The 18,785-nt window shown below is 31.7% G+C and overlaps 2 protein-coding genes across 9 annotated transcripts in view; one reads left to right on the top strand and one right to left on the bottom strand.

Moving 5' to 3' along the window:
* The window catches only part of svp (COUP transcription factor 2), a 37,903-nt gene extending 26,015 nt beyond the window's left edge, over positions 1-11,888 (top strand). For both annotated transcript variants that reach the window (XM_035087092.1, XM_035087091.1), the window contains exon 4: positions 8,701-11,888. In XM_035087092.1, coding sequence (XP_034942983.1) covers positions 8,701-8,975 — 275 coding nt within the window. In that variant the 3' untranslated portion in view covers positions 8,976-11,888. The remainder of the gene's footprint in view (positions 1-8,700) is intronic.
* Positions 11,889-18,168: 6,280 nt separating this feature from the next.
* Positions 18,169-18,785, bottom strand: part of trc (Serine/threonine-protein kinase tricornered) — a 32,446-nt gene continuing 31,829 nt past the window's right edge. For 3 of the 7 annotated variants that reach the window (XM_035087099.1, XM_035087097.1, XM_035087098.1), the window contains exon 10: positions 18,173-18,752. In XM_035087099.1, coding sequence (XP_034942990.1) covers positions 18,637-18,752 — 116 coding nt within the window. In that variant the 3' untranslated portion in view covers positions 18,173-18,636. Of the gene's footprint in view, positions 18,753-18,785 lie in introns of all 7 variants that reach the window. The other 4 variants (XM_035087094.1, XM_035087095.1, XM_035087093.1 and 1 more) reach the window with 3 other exon arrangements.

The raw sequence follows: 18,785 nt of genomic DNA, 5'->3' as shown, positions 1-18,785 counted from the left end.
GTCATACTTATTATTAAATATAAGAGATATATAGTTTATTACATCTCTCTAAAGTATTTAAACATCGTAGCAACACTTTTATGTCGTCACATACCTACTCGTTATACACTTGTATAATTTATTTTCTCTGAAAATAAAATTCAACAGTGTCCATCTTTAACATGGCCATAATAGCTATAATAAAGTTGACCTTTTCGCGCGGAAAGTGCTCGTAAAACTTACTTTAATTCCTCTAACTCTTTAGATTACCGAGTATAAAATTTTTTCTTCGTATACCACCTTAATGGTTGCATATTTGAAGTAATTCAGGCTTTCTACAATATCAATATACCAAAGAAAAAATGACAGTTAGCCCATGAGTATTTTTATTCCTGCCTATATCACCGTACAAACAGATGTATTCTAACAGCAGGAATCCTAATGCAACGTTGACAACACTCTTTTATACACCCTCTACTCATTCTTCCATCAACAAAAAGCTTCTTCAGCCAAATACTCATGCGGTCATTATCCATGTTTTCACAAACATGCCCCTGGAAAACTATTCTCTTGCTGATCTCTAGATGTGGACTTTGAAGTGCTTCTAGCAGAGAGTTTGAAGCTATAGCGAATTTACTGATGTACAAATCACAGCCCATTTATTCTATTCAAACGAAAAGTCATTTAACGTTGCATGGATGTTAGTAGCACCTCTATAAATCTTGTCGACTGTTCATAGACTTCTAAACGAGGTGTTGTGACATCTCGTTGAGGTATCAAGTCAAGAATTAAAGGTTTCAAGAACTATTTCACCACCTGGTCTTTTTTATTATTTGTTTCTAAAGACATCATGACATTATCTAGCATCAACTCAATTTAAAGAATGCTTCTTCAAACAAAAGAATGATTGAAAAAGTAATAAAATAGTTTGATTATTTTCAGCAATCGTTAACAGACACTTTATGAGCCCAAACATCATCCAAATTCTTTCGAAAAATATGTGACTTTTTATTTATCACTTATTTTCTTATTTTGTTATACTCGTTGGTGGTTTTGGATGGTGCGAGATAACTGGCTTCTCTTGATTCAAAGTCCAAGTCGACCCCCCACCGCTCAATGAGAGACATTTCTCATCATTTTCCATTCAACCCAACTGAGTTATAGGCCCAAGCACAGCTCTCACGCACAATCGTTCGATTTATTACAAGCATGGACCTAATGAATTTAATTTCATATTTCACGGGCCTTAAGTAGGCACGAGGAGAGCAAGATGAAGGGATGAACAGAATTTTAACACCGAACAATTTAGGATATACTTTATTCCAAAAGTCATTTTCTTTCTCTTTTCATATTTCACTTTTTTTTTAGCCATGTGAAAGGTGCATATATACACGCCTACCGAAATGGCACAGCAGTGAATCGACGTTGTCGTATTTCAGTGGGATGCCAACAGCAGAATCTTCCCTCTGCAGAAATAAATATTACATTTTTTTAACACACTGATAATAAATCGATCTATGTCCTGTCAATGTTACTTGTTTTAACTGTCAATAATGTGACAATGTTATTGATGGAACATATGATTATTTTAGTTCTTATTGAACATCTCATAATTTTATTTAAATTAACATTATCTTTGCTTTCAATTGAAGCTAATGATCAGAAAAAAAAACTTATAAATAAACATTGAAACTAATTTCTTTAAATATTATTTTTCCAATTATTTAAATTACTCTTGTCAATTTTAATTTTAAATAAAGTCTAGAACATATTAATCAATCAACTGAAAATATTAATTACAACATCTGATTTATTCAGACAAATATTATCTGGATAAGTAATTCACTTGATCGATTTTTTATTTATCTATAACCAAGATAAGTGAATATTAATGAACATTAATTATCCTTATAAAATAAAGATAATTGAAATTTCATATTTAAGTAATTTTTACGTAAATCATTGAAGGCTCTTCAAATAATCTGATATCAATCATGAAATTATTTATGACATTCCATAAATAATAAAAGCCAGGCAAACTGATGGTTTATTATAAACTAAAGGGTTTCTCCAATTACTTAATTAATTTTAGTATGAATAATATTCAAAACCATATCAAGGTGTAAAATAATTCTTTTAATTACTGAAAAATGGAGCTAGTTAAATTTTCACTATAAACCACTTGAGTTATTAAATTTATCTCAGGCAGTACCTACGACCACCCAGGATAAAAATAGTGGTGATTTATTATTTTTTGCCGCTTAACGAGCCAAGCAAGCAAAGGAATATGGTCTGAAACTTGTGGTAGCTGCTGTTGTAGCTCCCTTCTTCCTTCCTGAGATTCGTCTACAGCTTCTGTGTTTCGTTGTAAACTCCTCTACAGTTTTTTTCTCTCTTTCCTTGCTATCTACGAAAAATAAATAAGACAACGGATAAATTTCACAAATTTTTAGAAAAAAAACACCCTACTCTTGGGAGAAATAAATTTGACAAAATGAAAGCATTGATAGCTTTATAATTAGCACATTCAAATTCTAGCTCATCTGATGGTCTAAAGATATATAAAACTAGATTCTTGGCAAGTAGTTTTCAAATAGCCGAGTTTGAAATAAAAAATGACTCAAGTATCAGTAGAGCAGTCAAATATTTTCACAACATAAATAATAAGAATCAAATTATCAATCGATGATTTATGATATCGATTGAATTCATACTAGAAATATGATTATAATAATATCAAGTTTAGCAGGAAAATCTTATCTTAATCGCTTCGACTGCAGTATATAAGAACAAGTACTAGTATAAAAACGAGAAAGATGCATTGGGTTCATTACTCGTAAAAGACTATCAGACTATGTTATTTCTCTTCATGAGTAATTGCTAGCTACTTTTTGCCGCTACTTTTGTTCAGTAAAAGATGACTCGAATTATACTATTTTATACCATATTTTCTTTTTAAATATTTTTTCCAAATTTGTTGATGTTTTTTCTCTTGTTTTCTGCTCCAATCATACTTTATTATAAATGACTTCTCTCGTAATACTTTTACTATCAAATACATGACATCAATGACTCTGGCACAATGAATGAAGAGTGGTTTGACAACTGACCGCGAAAAGAGGCTCAACACAATAATCGGGGCGCGAATGCTGAGTGAGGAGAATAGAAAAAAGGGGGAAGCATGGTTGCACAAGTGACGAAATCGCATCGCAACTTTTCTCCCTTTAATAATACAATTGCACTACGTTCAAGAGTGGAAAGAACTACAACCCCTCGGCTTCTTTTTATCAGGGGGAGGTCACCCTCGGGCAACCCTCGCGTGAGCCGCATCGAATGCAATTATATTAGCGGTTATGTATCACGCGGTCTGTTCAAATGACATGCAGCTAACTCGATTGAGCTACTCTCTATTTCTCCTCTTTTACTGCTCATTCTTTTTATCAACCCTCTCACTCTTATATTTTATCCCTACAAATCTCCATTGTAATTCAGTGGGTAAATCAATGATGATGCTCACAGATTTTATATAATATTCAATCAGAAATTTATTTTCTCATTTAAATATGTTGTTTAATATTCTTCTTGGTGAAATAAAAATTATTTTTAAGCTTGGAGGAGTGGATGATATTTAAACTCACGTCTGGAAAAATGATGGGAGTTCCGAGGAGGAATGTAATCGAGATCTTTTAACGCTTGATATATCAAACCGTTTTCTTGTTTTCTGTCTATACTGTGTTTCTCTAGCTTTGCATGACGGAGAGTCAAGCATGGGCGTTACCACGACATCAGGAGAGACAACGTTAAGGTTGAAAGCGTCTCAGGACAGCAGCCGGCGCGTCTGCTCGGCACGCCTCGTTAGATTTATCGCCTCATCACCAATTGCTTCCTACATCTTTTCTAACTGAATCTCATTCAAGCTTATTGTTCGATTTTGACCAATAACTCAAACCCTCTAGGGGTTTGGTAAATTTTACAAAAAACCGTTTAATTATCCTAATATCGGCCATTTTTATGTCTCATTTTATTTTAACTCAAAATTTATTGAAATCTAATCCATCTCGATTATTTTGTTTTACTTGATGAAAATATTTATTAATAATAAAAATATTTTCTAGCCATTCTAAATAAATTGGGAAAAATTATAACGATGCTGATATCTGATATTTAACGGTAGAAGCGGATAAATTATTTAATCTAAATATTATTTCAAATATTGAAAAATTTTTTTTTTTTCATATCATCCTTTTCAAGCCTTTTCTACTCATATGCTGGTGGTAAAAGAGTAGATTTACTTTCAGACAGCTTCATTAACGCTCGCCACGGGTATCTTGGTTCACTGTCTGTCCCTTCTAACAGCAAACTACTCTGCGAGGTCATAAACCTATCTCACCTATGTATATAAAATATCGGATCAGTCTACGATCAATTTTCAGTACATCTTTTCCTAAAACACTTTATAAAATCTTATACACAACTTGGGATAAAATAAAATTATAACTTTATTTAATAAAATATTAAACGCATGAAAAAATCTGATGAAAAAATAAGGAAACAAGTTCCTTTTAGCAAGTGACGTTGTTTGAACAACAATAATTCTAAGGAAACTGGAAACAATGAGAGTGGCTGTGAACACCTTTTGCTATCGAGAGAATTTTCTTACAAGTCCAAGTGATAAAAAAATAATAAAACAAGATGGCTTGAATCTCTTCAGCGACCGCCTAGGGTGACGAAATACGATTTCTTGCTCTTTTTAAGTCTTTTTGGCGAACGACACCATCAAAAAATCATCACCGGTGTTTCCTCGAGGCTTAGAATAGTTAGGGGATGAGTGTAAGAGCAGACTGGTCGTTGTGACCCAGAGAATCTGAGAGAAAGAAAGATGAAGATTTTTCAATTTCCCGGCTTTCGGGCATCCGTCGGAAAGATAGAGGGTAAGCTGACATTTGGGGGATGTTGGCATTTCCACCTAAGGCTACGTTGACACAAAAATGTGAGTGAGAAAGTATGTGTAGGGATTCGCAACCCTTTTGCTAACGCTTTTCACCCAATGTTCAATCGTCGCCTCATCTCGCATTGTCTTCTTATCCTGCATAACGTAACATGCTCGCGACGCCGCTGGCTTAGTCGTTTTATGGCCACGTCAACGGTTCGTTATAGGGGCGCCCGCGAGTACAGTTTGCCTGACTTGGCTTCTATATCCCCCACGTGCTTGCCACATTGTCTATTCCGAGAATATATTACGCGCCCACGCGTGAGCGGCACGCCGAGCACGCGTCATAGCATATACTCCTATGCTCTTCCTTTCTCATGTTTCTCATGTCCATCATCAAGTTTCAAATAACCCAATTTATCTGCAAACTTCACTCACAGTATTATTTATCATTTATATTATTTATACAGTTAACTATTAATACTTTGGAAAATCATCTAGCTGATGAGAAGCTCCAATTAACCAGTTGACAACCTTAAAAATTAATTTTTATTTTTTCTTTCAATAATATTCACTTTTTATAATGATTGAAATTGCTTTGATTAATTTTCTCCTATTTTGTGAATAAAAGAAAAAAAAGAAGTAACTTATTCTTATGAAAGCTGACATTTTCGCAATCTTTTTTTGCTCTGAATATATAAATTGATGAATAACATTAATAATCAGAATTATTGGTCGTAAGAATAGCATTAAGAGCAAATAAAAATGTACAATTACACTCTCGACCTAGCATTCATATCAATAAATCGCAATGGCGAACTTTGGCTCGTAAACTGTGTCGATTAATTATACGAGTTGGAGACTATACAGCATCCATACTAGCATAATCGACATTGTTGTCGCATTGTTTACGCTAGCCACTGAATTTATCAATAGATAGCCGTCGGTTAGATTACATAGAGTGGGACGAGGCCAGTAACACATTCCATGTGTTTGCTGGATTATTTCGTGTTTATACACCACCAGCCACATTGCTCCTATGCTTATAACACGTTTTCATAGTTACTAACTGTCTATGGTAGAATATACATCCATATACAGCTATATTCTATCTATACACACAATATATGACACAACCTAGCAAAGTTCAATTGCAAGTTCCACCTCTCCACTTTCACCCCTTTCTCACCCCACATCAGAGCGTCATAATCCCGCGGCACTTTCGCAAAGTTCACGCGACCTTTTCACTGGATAGTGGTGATGGTGGCAACCCCATATTCAACACCAAAGGTCTGGTAATCCTCTAAGGCCGTTATGTGCTGTTGACATTTAGCCTCCCAGGCATTACTTACCCACGGCTCTAAAAAAAAACCAGTTTCACGGGGTGGCACAAACCCGGTGGTGGATTCTGGATAGGCGGAGGTGGTCGATATAAAGGATATAGCTAAGATAGAAGCAAAAAGTTGACCTTCTACCTGCAGACAACGCACTAGGAATATACTGTAGCCCCGACACACGTAACCCTATATGCCATGCTAATGGGATTGGCATTGTTGTCCATTACCATGACAATGTGAATCCTAAACGTAATGCTTGTACAAGGTGAAAGACTATGAGTACGACACCTAGAAGTGTACTAATACGTGTCGACGAGATTTGTACTGACGATAGGACTCCAAATATTCTCCTTGTTATGATAATCGCCATCTAGACCACCATTATAATTCGTGGAGGCGCTTCCTCACAATATTGTGATATCCGATAGCACCCATGTCGAAATACCAGAGCAGTTCTAATGTTCTCGTCTTGCTTCTTCACTATTATATACTTGCATTAACATACACTCTGCTATAACATAAAGGATCTAATTTGTATGAGACATTTCATTCTTTTTTTCACTCTGATATACCTATTTTCAGGATGAAATATGATATTTAGGTTTTATTATATAATAAAATTATTATTTTCTCTTTGATAGTGGTGAAATGATGGTTCTTGTTAGTCAATTAAAATAGATTTATTTTATAGTATCCGGAAAAGAGCCAGTGATTTTAATGTATTTTCGTAAAGCTTATCTTGGATCACGTCTTTGTGGTCATATATAACCCCCATGACGTTGACGAATCTTGCATTTATTCGTTTCGAAAACCGGCTGAGAAATTCAGTTCTCCCCCACGACGGTCATTTATCGTCTCAGAGTGTGCTTACGACGCTGAGACGAATGAAACGAGTCACCGGATGCTCATCTCTCGAGATATTCACCTCAACGCATAACGGCATATCGAACTTGAAGGCGCCAAAGAACTCATCAAAACGATAATTACTACTGCAACAAAACTTTTATTAGCCATGTTCAGTCATTTCAGGATATTCTAATTTATTATAATTTTCTCTTTAATTCTGGCATTGAGTGACAAAAAAAACAAAAAAAAAAAAATGATAATTGGACGAAAATAAAATACAAATATGACGCAATAACTCCAACAATATTATCTTGAACTTTTTTCCGTTTCCTCTTGGACCATCAATTTAGTTCGATTCTTACTCTTTACTTCAGCATGTTTTCAAGAAGTTTTTACGTAGTCTCGGTCTTTAATCACAACTCAACCTTGCATTGTCACTGACGTCACCTCCACGATTTAGAAGGGTGTTCATTCAAGGGATGCTTTGTACTCTGGCTGCCCCCGTTGATCCCTCTTGCATATCATTTGTCTGCTGAGAGGCACCTTATTTGTATCGGCTCACTTTTTCCTCTTGCTAGGCTTTCCTTCTTCTTCAAAGCCTGCTTTGTCAATCTTATCTTCAATTCAAACTTGGATATTTTCCCTACAAAAGCAATGATGACCAAAATGAAATCTTTATTAAAAATACCATTTTTGAAAAATTAATTCAACCCAAACTATTACTGACTTCAATCACTGTTTGATTTTATAAAAATTAATTTATCGAAGAATATAGAGTCTTGGAATTATGTTTTTGTGTTGATAAAATTTGTTTAGATAAGCTTGAAAGATGATAATTTCTTTAAAGAAAAATTGTGGTTCTTTTTAACGATGAATAATTTCATAATAATCATCCAAAGCCACATAAAGCTAAACAAAATTAAATAATTTATTTACACTGAAAAAGTAAATTTTATTGCTCGATCGTGATGACAACAAACTTAAAGTTCATATGTGTACTGTAATAGCATAATAAGACGGTGGTTTTGAGGGATAGGAATGGTTGGGTGAAGATAACGAGGGAGATGAAACGGTGGGAAAGACGTACGACGGGGTAGAGATTGAGGAAGATTGGTCGCGAGCGAATCAAGATTGGTTAATTTACGTTGGACATCCAGTCTTCAAGGCGCCACGGCATTTAGTGGTTAACGTATGCCCTCGTGAAGTGAAGAGACAACGGGTGGAGATGAATAACTGAGTATTGCTTGAGACGCCACTCGACGCCGCAGTTATTCGAATTGATGCGCTGAATTGAAGCCGCTGACGACATCGGCGGTTGAAGACAGTTAAAAACGTTCCTCTCGTCATTTTTCATATTTTATTACTCCACCGCGTCTGCCTGAATATACGTAGTAATCAAACTAGTTTAAGAGTCCAATTATCTGTTGACAAAATCATAAATCGCGTCCTTAAGTCATAATCATTGACCGTAATGAAAAAAATAAAATTTTAATTGACTCAAGGGTGAAGAAAAAATGTCTTTAATTTTTTAAATTAGGATTAGTTTAAATTAAAATAATTCTTATTCATCAATCACTTTATTAATATAAGTATTTTATTATTTTACAGATGCCTGTGGTCTATCAGATGTAGCACACATCGAGTCTCTTCAAGAAAAATCACAATGTGCATTAGAGGAATACTGCAGAACTCAATACCCAAATCAACCAACGAGGTTTGGAAAGCTACTACTTCGATTGCCCTCATTACGAACAGTATCATCGCAGGTAATAGAGCAGCTATTCTTCGTACGTCTAGTTGGCAAGACACCTATAGAAACACTCATCAGAGACATGCTCTTAAGTGGCAGCAGCTTTAACTGGCCCTACATGTCTACGATGTGACACTCCGTATGGCGGCAGCTAGCTTCCGCATAATAATCATACTCATTTGTTGTTCCACTTGGCTGGAATTGAACTTGATGGTCTATCGTATTTCAAATAGCTTTCACAGCAATTTACATAGTCTGTGATTTTCTCCCTTTATGACAATTTTCATGACATGACGAAGAACCAAGAGGGAGATTGGAATTCGGACGCGTGCCGTAATACTTCTTCTTCACTTTGCTCATAGCCACATCCAATCTCAACAAGTCACGGGGTCGTGTGACACTCGTCTGCCTACGCAAAGGAAAGATGAGTATTGGAAGAAGTGCATGAGATGAGCATAAATCCAGACGATGGAACTGGCGTCAAAGAGAGAGGTCGAACGTGCATGGCCATTCAAGTTACGACTTATCCTCTAACTTGGATATATACTAAAGATCTGTCTGTAAAGAATTCAAAGCCGTTGGAAATATTGTAGACATGGTAGAACATTTATAATATGGCTCAAGTACGAATTTTGATGAAAATAAATAAAAGAAAAATTTCAATAATAGAAAAACGAAAAACTAATGAAGAAAAACTGTGTATGATATTGTAAAAAAATGTGGCAATGTTAAAAGTTAATTACTTATCAATTTTAGCAAACAATTGTTAGTCTTTATATGAATTATTTTTTATGTTATTATTATTATTATTATTATTATTATTATTATCATAATTATTATAATTATTATTGTCTATTTTTTGAATTTAATATGTAACAAACGCATTATTGTGAAAATTGACTGTGAAAAATCATTTGGAATTTATTTAGAAGAAGATAATAACAATATTCATAGACATTCGTATTGAAGTACGATAAAGTGTCAAAAAGAGTTTGATTAAATTGAACTTGTGAGTAAGTTTTTTAGATGAAATTTACAAAAATGTATATCACGTGGATTTAAGCGTTCATAATTAACATGCCTGGAACGCAATTGCTCAGATTGATGCATGATTAATAACAATAAGAAAAAGACGTTAAAAGTAAAAGAATACAATAAATGTATTATAATTCCGTCGAAAGGTGTTAGTGGTCCTTTCCTTAAAGTTACTTGACAAGCCTCCTTCTTTTTTGTATACGTATGTAACATACATAAATGTGATGTATAAAGACAACTTTTGTATAAATAATGTAAATATTTAATATATAATGCAAATGTCAATGCGTAAATGTATAAAGCATAAAAAAGCAATACGTATTAAAATATACGTAATATTATGTTATAGATAATAATATTATTGTGTAGAAAAAGAAAAGGTATACATTGAGGAAACAATTTATTTATTTTTAATAAATCTTCTCTCAGTGCATACACATATAAGAAAAGCACGTATACAATGATTAGGATGAATTAAATGTGCGTATGTAAATAAAATTGCATTCGCCAGACACACAAATAAATATATAATAAATGAAATCAAATGAAAATTATATAGCTTATATTAATCAGCGTACATGATATAGGTATTATACACATTAAAATGTTGATAATTTTATTAATAACACAGTAACAATAATACATAAAAAAAAAAGAAAAAATAAAAATGTATTTACAAATTCGTAGTTATTATGGATAAATAATAATGCGACTGGTCTTCTTTGCTAAAAAGAAATTATTAAATGAGATGATATCCTGTTGCAAAAAGTAATATTCCGTTGTTTAATTATTTTTTTGGATACTGAGAAATAGTTGTAATAAAAAATTACAATAATGTAGTAAAAAATAATTATCTGACTTTTTTTTTCTTTATTATTTAATTTTTATTAACATGCTTTCAAAGTCTGCCACCATCACCATTCCTTCATTACTCCAAGAGACGAAACAAAATTGATTTTATCTAGTGAAAATTTTCTTACTGAATAAAAATATATTTTTTATTATTTATTGATAATATAAACAAGTTGTAATGTTTTATTTTATTATTGCATTATTTTCTATGTGCTAAAGACAAAAAAGTATTCTTTAATGCAATAAAAATACAATGAATCAGTTTAAAATGGGAGGATTGAAAAAAACAATAGTTTCCCGTTTGTCACGAAGCACAGTGAGAAATTATTTGTGTATCGTGTCGCGGAATTCGTCTTCGCGTCGTCTTGATGAAGATTCTCTTACTCACCAATTGTTTATATTAGGGTACCAAACGATTCGTCGGTCGTGGTGGAATTCTCGGGGGTCAGGCAACCGCGACGAAGAGAGTTCCGAGACCGAGACAAGGCATTCGAAAAAAAATTCTACAAAATAAAGAAGAATAATAAGAAAACAACGACAATTTAAAAAAAAAAAAAAGTGAAACCAATGAGGAGAAGACTACTACTACCGGAGCTACGAGAAGAACTCTTCCTCTGCAGTATCTACATTGGTGTTTCCTTTTCTCTTTTATAACACAACTTTGTCTTGCGTCCAAAGAAAAAGAATACAAGACAGCAGAGTAAGAAGGAAAGAAAGAGATCATGAGAGAGACGCTACTGAGGATTTCGCCAAAGGGTGAAAGCTCTTCGTGTATCGTTGAGGATCGTGACTGGATTTTCTGCGGTTCTCTGCCGAACGTTCAGCAAAGACCTCGTTCCTTCGGTCCCGTGACTCCAGTGTGTATATGGTCCGGTTTATCGTTGCCTCTCCAACATGTACAGCTTTAACTGACTGTCTATACTTCTCTCTTATATGTCTCTTGACTCTGTCTTTAAAAGTCCTGTATCGTCTTGACCCCCATGGCGTATCCTACTCTTTGTAATACAGGACAATACTGCTACTCCTCCTACTTTCAGCATCAGACACTGCTTTGGACTCATTGCGCCCTTCTCTTTATTCACGTATTGAACATTATCGGAGCAAATCCTGTACTTCCAAGATAATAAATTGTGAATTCTGTTCACAAATTGTCCAGTTAATTCTCTAGGTAATTTAGAAAATTCTTTTGTTTAAATTAGTTTTTTTTTATTGATTTTTAATATTTATAATTAATTTAATCATGTTTCAAACTAACAATCAAGTCCTTGAAAAATGATCAAATAGTTCAATTGATTCGTTCTTTGAGGTTTAATCTTTTTATATCATTTACTTTCTAATAATTATATATTTCAGACAATTGTAATTGTTGACAGTACAAACAGATATTGTAAAAACTTTTATAATTCATGTGATGGTATTAATAAATTGTTTTATTATTAATTTTGATGAACTAATTTTCATTACAACATTGCTTAAATTAATTACTAAAAATATAAATAAAATATTGCAGAGAATGATTTTTAAAATTAATCACCAAATGAGAAAACAATAATTAAGAAGTTCACAATGTATAAAACTATTTACTTTCACGCTATATATGTCTAGGAAATCTTTTTTAATCCCAAACATTTTTTGGCCTAAAGCCAAAATGCATACGACCTTAGTAGTTAAATAAAAAGAATTTTAGTAGTATTTTCTACTCAAGTCTCCAACTCTGGAATGTATATTATTTAGCATTTATTGGTCTAACGTATACTATCACACAAAACTTGAAATAAAAAAACAATATACTACTTAATAATGATTCAATGGTTTAAACTTTCGCCTATACAAAGAATCCTTCCCCTTGACGAGTTAACGCGAGAGCTGAATACTTTCGATTGACCAATAATTTGTTTCACAACACTTGCGAAATAATTGTTGACACGCGTGGAACGTATGTACGATCACTTCAGGCTGTTACATTCGTGTATGTTTTACACGACGTCACAAATCATTGCAAGATTAATACAAAATACTGGAATTAATAAAATTATATACACAGTTCAATAGTATAATAATTTACCCAGTAACCATTCAATTTAAAATTAATCACTCAATCTCATATGGTTATTTTTTTCTTCCTCAACAAACTCTTTCACTTATCCAGTAAATTTTTCTGCTGTACCTCCAGGCCGCTTTTAGTTAAATAAAGTTTATTAAGTAAAAAACAGTCATCAACTCAGATAAATTTGATAAGTAAAAAAAAAAGAATATTCAAACTAAAAATACTCTATGAGTCTGATGGAATAAATGAGAAAACAGAAGCTTTCATTCAGTAAATGGTAATCTTCAATCGGTCTACGATGAAGCATCAAATAATCCAATTCATAAAAGCCATATCTTATTTGATAACAATTCATAAAACTGACATTTAAGACGTTGAAGATGCAGTGGACTAAAGAGTACACCCTTTCCAGTGAATGATCTTCAAGATAGTTTATCAAAATAACTATATCATGAGTATAAAGGTGCAGGAGAGTGGAAGATTTGGACTGTGTCCAACGGTCGAGGTAGAGAACTTGTCCATATATTTGGCTTCTTGGTGGCGTACTTTATCATGAGCTTCACGACTTCAGGCGAGATACCACTCGCCCCAATGATAACCCCAACGTCTGACCTTATTATATGACTGCACTCTGTATGTATAATTTTACTCTGCTTCTTTTATCCTACTGAATCAACTACTTGAGATGCATTTTCCCCATTTCCAAATGTTATAATCACTTTGGCACATATGTGAAAGCTGATTACAATCATGAATGAAATTCTTATGTTTCAAGATCACTATTTGACACAATTATTCCAAGTATGAATCAAATTTCAACTACTGTTACTACCAGAGATTGGGTTTATAATTTTTTTCATTTATCATTCTCATGTAAAAATTAATTATATATAATTCTTCATCTTTGACAAATAATTTCTATCAATTTTCCATACTGAATCATTCATCACTTAATTTTTTTCTTTTCTCTGATATCAATCTTATAAATAAATGAATAAACAATTTGTTTCAATAACATTTTTCACAAATATTCTGGCTGCTGTAATTTTATTAAATATGATAATTCTCAATATTTCCAAAGTACATTACAACATCTTTATATTTTTTTTAAAGGCACTATTATCAGCACCATAGTCTTGACTGAATAAATATTCTAAAATTATTCAGTCAATTTTATCAACAAGTTGATTAGTACGGATTTTTACATCGATCTACATTTATCAATTCCACAATTGATATCTCAATTGAGAATTTCGAAAAAGTGATAACAATAAACATAATTTCAACATTTCTTTGACGAACAGTTTGGTCGATTAATGACGTAAAAAGTTGTTATATAATAGGACAATTATAAAATCAGTAATGTGATTAGTATTATGATAATTCTTAATATATGTAGCAAAAATAAAAATCTAAATAGTCTAACAAGAAAATTTACCGATTCGTTGGGATCAAAGGGACGACCAACAACAAACGACAAACCGCGGACCCTCGCCTTCCGTTCCTTGATGGAGTAATATGCGTTTGTTATGTTTCAATTGTCATTTTCCACCCACGCTTGCGTAAATTATCTAAACTTCCCATTGTAACCGTCAATATATCTTAGAAAGATCTGGCTGGCTTGTCTTTTTAATAAATTAGACTCTGGTCTTCATAACGAGACAAAAATAATGAAGATTAACATCACTAATAGTTTTCCATTGAGGAAGTTATCAAATAAATACACATATATCCAGTTTAGCTTGATAAATTATTTTAATACTTATACAAATTATACAATTTTTAATCAAGCAGAGTCATGATGTCTATACGTGACCAGAAGCTTTAATGTAATGTCGCATTGGTGGAAAAGATTGAATTATAATGAAGCGTCATTAGAAAAAAGAGTTTAAAGACTTTGGCATAAACAATCAATGACAACCTCCAAGAAATCGAAGGCGGTCAGTGTTGGTGCGTAAGTGAGAGGCGGAGCCACAGACTCACGGGTCAGAGGGCACAACCAATCACGACTCGGTGATAACCACTCTTAAGACCCTCTCGGTATGCCGCGAGTTCTAACTGCCGGCACGCACGCACATATGCCTAACTGTCTGCTTGCTTCTGCGTACATTTCTTTAAGAATTAGCTTTTCTTCAGTATCAATCAGACATATTACAGATTTGTTCATTTGTTCCCTCAATTACTTAGATAATTATCTTCTTATTTTTATTAGACGAATGTTTTTATTGTCATCCAATCTCAGAGATTCTTTGGTTTATGTCAATAGACCAGAATTGAAGATGAACAAGATAAAGGGCTCTTTGATAGAATGAACCTTGTAATTTATTACGTTAGGGATCGATCGAATTCCATTTGCTCTTTGGACAGCTCGAGAAGTGTCGCATAATTTGACGATTTGTACAGGTCATGGATTTTCTCTACCTCAACATAAGTCAACAAATTTTGTTATTGATTTCTCGTGTTGATGTTAAGTATAAGTAATAAAATTAATAGCAATATTTTGGTTATTTTTAATGAAAATTAATTTAAGAATGACTGAAACATTCAATAAAATTAATAATTTATCTACTTTTGATAATTGTTCCATAAATAAGTTTATCTTAATATTCATACATTAACGATCTTAAATCAATCGCAAAAATGTACAATGTAAAACAATAGTGTTAGCGCCATCAAGATTTTACTGATTAAAAAAAGTCCTTCGCCAGCCCAATATCAACAATCGATTGTATGTTATCAGTAAGTAAATCGGTAAGATAGAAAGTAAGCGGCAAGACAATATTTAAATGGATACCGTGTCTTTTAATTTTAAATCTCTTGAATGCTCAATAATTATTTCGGAGCAAATTTATTTAATATATTAATTAAAATTATTTTGAAATTACGCTAATCTAACATAAAAAAACAATTTATTAACGACATAATTACAATAGTATATTTTGCATGTGAAAAGCAATATTTTCTCTTTAAACATTTTTTTTTTTTTCACTGAATTGTTCAATAATTATTTTTTAGATTAATCACAAGCCTACTAAGAAGTATCTCCGGTCATTCATCACTTAGCGAATATATTTTCTGAATATGTATACACATACAACAGACACACATACACACATATAATTTATTTAATTATTTCATGAAATAATAATTGATATTATATGACGGCAATTGTTTAACTATCATTTTGTTTATTATTATTTCATGACTTTTGTCTTTATTTTTATTTAATTTTCATCTAACAAAATATTGTAATTGTACCATTCAGTTAATGGTAGATAGATATCTTTAAGTTACATTTAAATTATTTTATTATTTTAACTAAATCGCTGTACAAAATGAAAATAAAATAAACGGTAAAATCATGTAAAAATTAAATAAATGAATATACCCATGATGGACATACCTTGTTCATTAAGGATTATTTTTATAACTAATTTTTTTAACAGCTTTCAGTGTACGATATCATTTGCTTCGTTATCAGTATCAACTGTTTAAATTTTTAATTTAATAAATTGTCTACTTGCCTAAGCAAAAAAAAAACGGACGGCCTGCGCATGCTACATGGAGTGGCTTGTAACTTTTATCCTCTCCATTAATTATAGATTATTATCATTGTTATTATTATTTAAATCAATTATTATAATTATTTCATTTTACTTTTATTTTATTTATTAATTTTTTTTTTACATTACTAAAATAAATTCAACGTCGATCGAATAATACTTGAACGATATTTCAAGAGAAATGTTTAATACGTCATCGATTCGAAAGTATATCACATATTCCAAGGATAATCACACCTTGAATGCACTCATTATAATTTTAATTAACATCTTTTACACATGGCGCCCATACTCTATATGAAACACATAAATCGTTAAACGTTCATCATATTCACGTGATTTTTATATTATGCTTCCAATTCTGCTTATGATAGGATACGATATACAATAAAACATGATCAGATACACAAGACGGATACTCAAGGGCGGGGGAAAAAGATATCTGTCCTTTTACTTTATAATTCTTTTAAAAAACATCAATAAATTTTTTTGCATAATAAACAATAATTGCAGTACTCAATAATCAATCAAAAATGGACTTGTACTTTAAAAAAAGATACTATAAAAATTATACATGGTGAAAATAAACATAAAATTACAATTAAACTTGATTTATTCCTTTACTGCTTTGGAATTCATAAAAATTTTCGCGGCAAAGGCATCTTGTGATTATTGTAATATTTTATCTAGACATTTATTCCAATAAATAAATAAATGGCAAAAAAATGAAATTCTTTAACAGGTTTTGTTTTGTGGACGTTGAATGAATGATTTTCTTTTTGTAATGATATTAATGATGATGAAAATAATGACATTTTGGACTTTCTAATAACACGTATGTTGTTTTACAGAATACATCTATACAATTTTTCTTTTTATTCTATTAATGCAGAAAATAGTTTTATTTATTTTTCCACTGTTGAACTTGACTCTTTGTATTCACTGGCTTATGATATTTATTATATTTATTTGTATTATCTTTCTTACTATATTTAATAATTTATTTTGTTGTTTTTTTTTTTATTTTTATCTTTCCATTATAATTTTAAACTTAGTCAGGAATCACTTATCTTTATCAAACTATAGTTGAAGATATATGCGAATATTTATGATATTTAAGTAATATCGGCAAAATTGTACGAAACTAATTTTTTGTCAAATATAGTATATAATTTTTATATTTATTTATATTCTTCTGTATCTTTAAGATTATTTTTTGTCCTTCCCCCACCCATCAACTATGTTTTCTATTTATTATTATTTATGATTTCGACGTAACTTGCAACGAGGCTCTTCAAAACGCTCGCGGTGGCAGAATTGGAAATAAATTGACCGCTCTATAAATTTATATCGAAATTTTTTTCTCTTCAGTTTTAATTCTGTTCTTATTATAATTCACCATTTTATGTTACTATAATTTTATCTAATTGCTTATAAAAAATGACTGAAAAAAAATTTTACTATTTGCAAAAATATACAAGGCAATAATAATTACAACAATAATTAAATAACTATGCTCGACATCATGATTATTCATAATATATACGGAATAAATAAAAAATAAAATACATGCTCTTTAAAAAAATAATCATGAATATCTTATTAAGTAATTATACTTTTAACCAATTAAATTGTTTTTTAATTTTACCAACATAAAAATTGTCCGACCAAGAAAAAACATTTCAAAATTACAAATGGCATGTACAAAAAGAGAAAAATATAATTTCAATACAATAATTTTCTGATAAAATCCTTATTTTTATTTGTAGTTCGTTTTAAACTGCAATATTCATCATTAATCACACTATTCTTTTATAAATATATTTATGTAATTCAAGATTTAATAAATTTATTAAAAACTACCAAAAGCTTTAGAATTTTTTCTCCAAATTGAAATTTTTTTCATTAATTCATAATAAGATTTAAATCCGAGCACATTTGTTTAACATGATTGTAATGATTTTATATAATAGTAACATTTAATTGATGAGTGTAGAGAGTGAAGAATAGGAAGAGAGCTTGCCGTCTGCATAAACCGTTCGTATCGCTTAAAAGTAACTTTTCAGCCTAGAGATATCATCTACAATTAGTTAAGATTCATCTTAACTTTCACCTTGACTATTCAAACACTGACTGAATCTATTCTCTGATCGCCACGTAGATCTTTCAATTAATGAATAAGATCAATCATCTGAATGTGGCAGATTCGATGACAGTGCTGGTTGCTGATGTACTTGGGCGGGAATATTAATTGTCTCGCTTTGTTGATTACCAGTTATTAAACAATTGTAGAGTTGCTATTTTTTTGTTGGCGTACCACGTTGTGTAAGCCCTTCGAAACGTTTGAACGTATAATTTATGAAGACCCAGTCTTTATATATCACCTCACCGTCTTGAGATAGCGGTGCAGAAGCTAAATATAAAAATTAATTAGTTAATTATTTCT

This window comes from Chelonus insularis, unplaced genomic scaffold (genome assembly GCF_013357705.1).
Source record: "Chelonus insularis isolate UGA/USDA-ARS -01 unplaced genomic scaffold, ASM1335770v1 contig_406_pilon, whole genome shotgun sequence".
NCBI lineage: Eukaryota > Metazoa > Arthropoda > Insecta > Hymenoptera > Braconidae > Chelonus > Chelonus insularis.
Note: the sequence above shows the minus strand (reverse complement) of the source record. Positions and strands in the feature narration are given on the sequence as shown.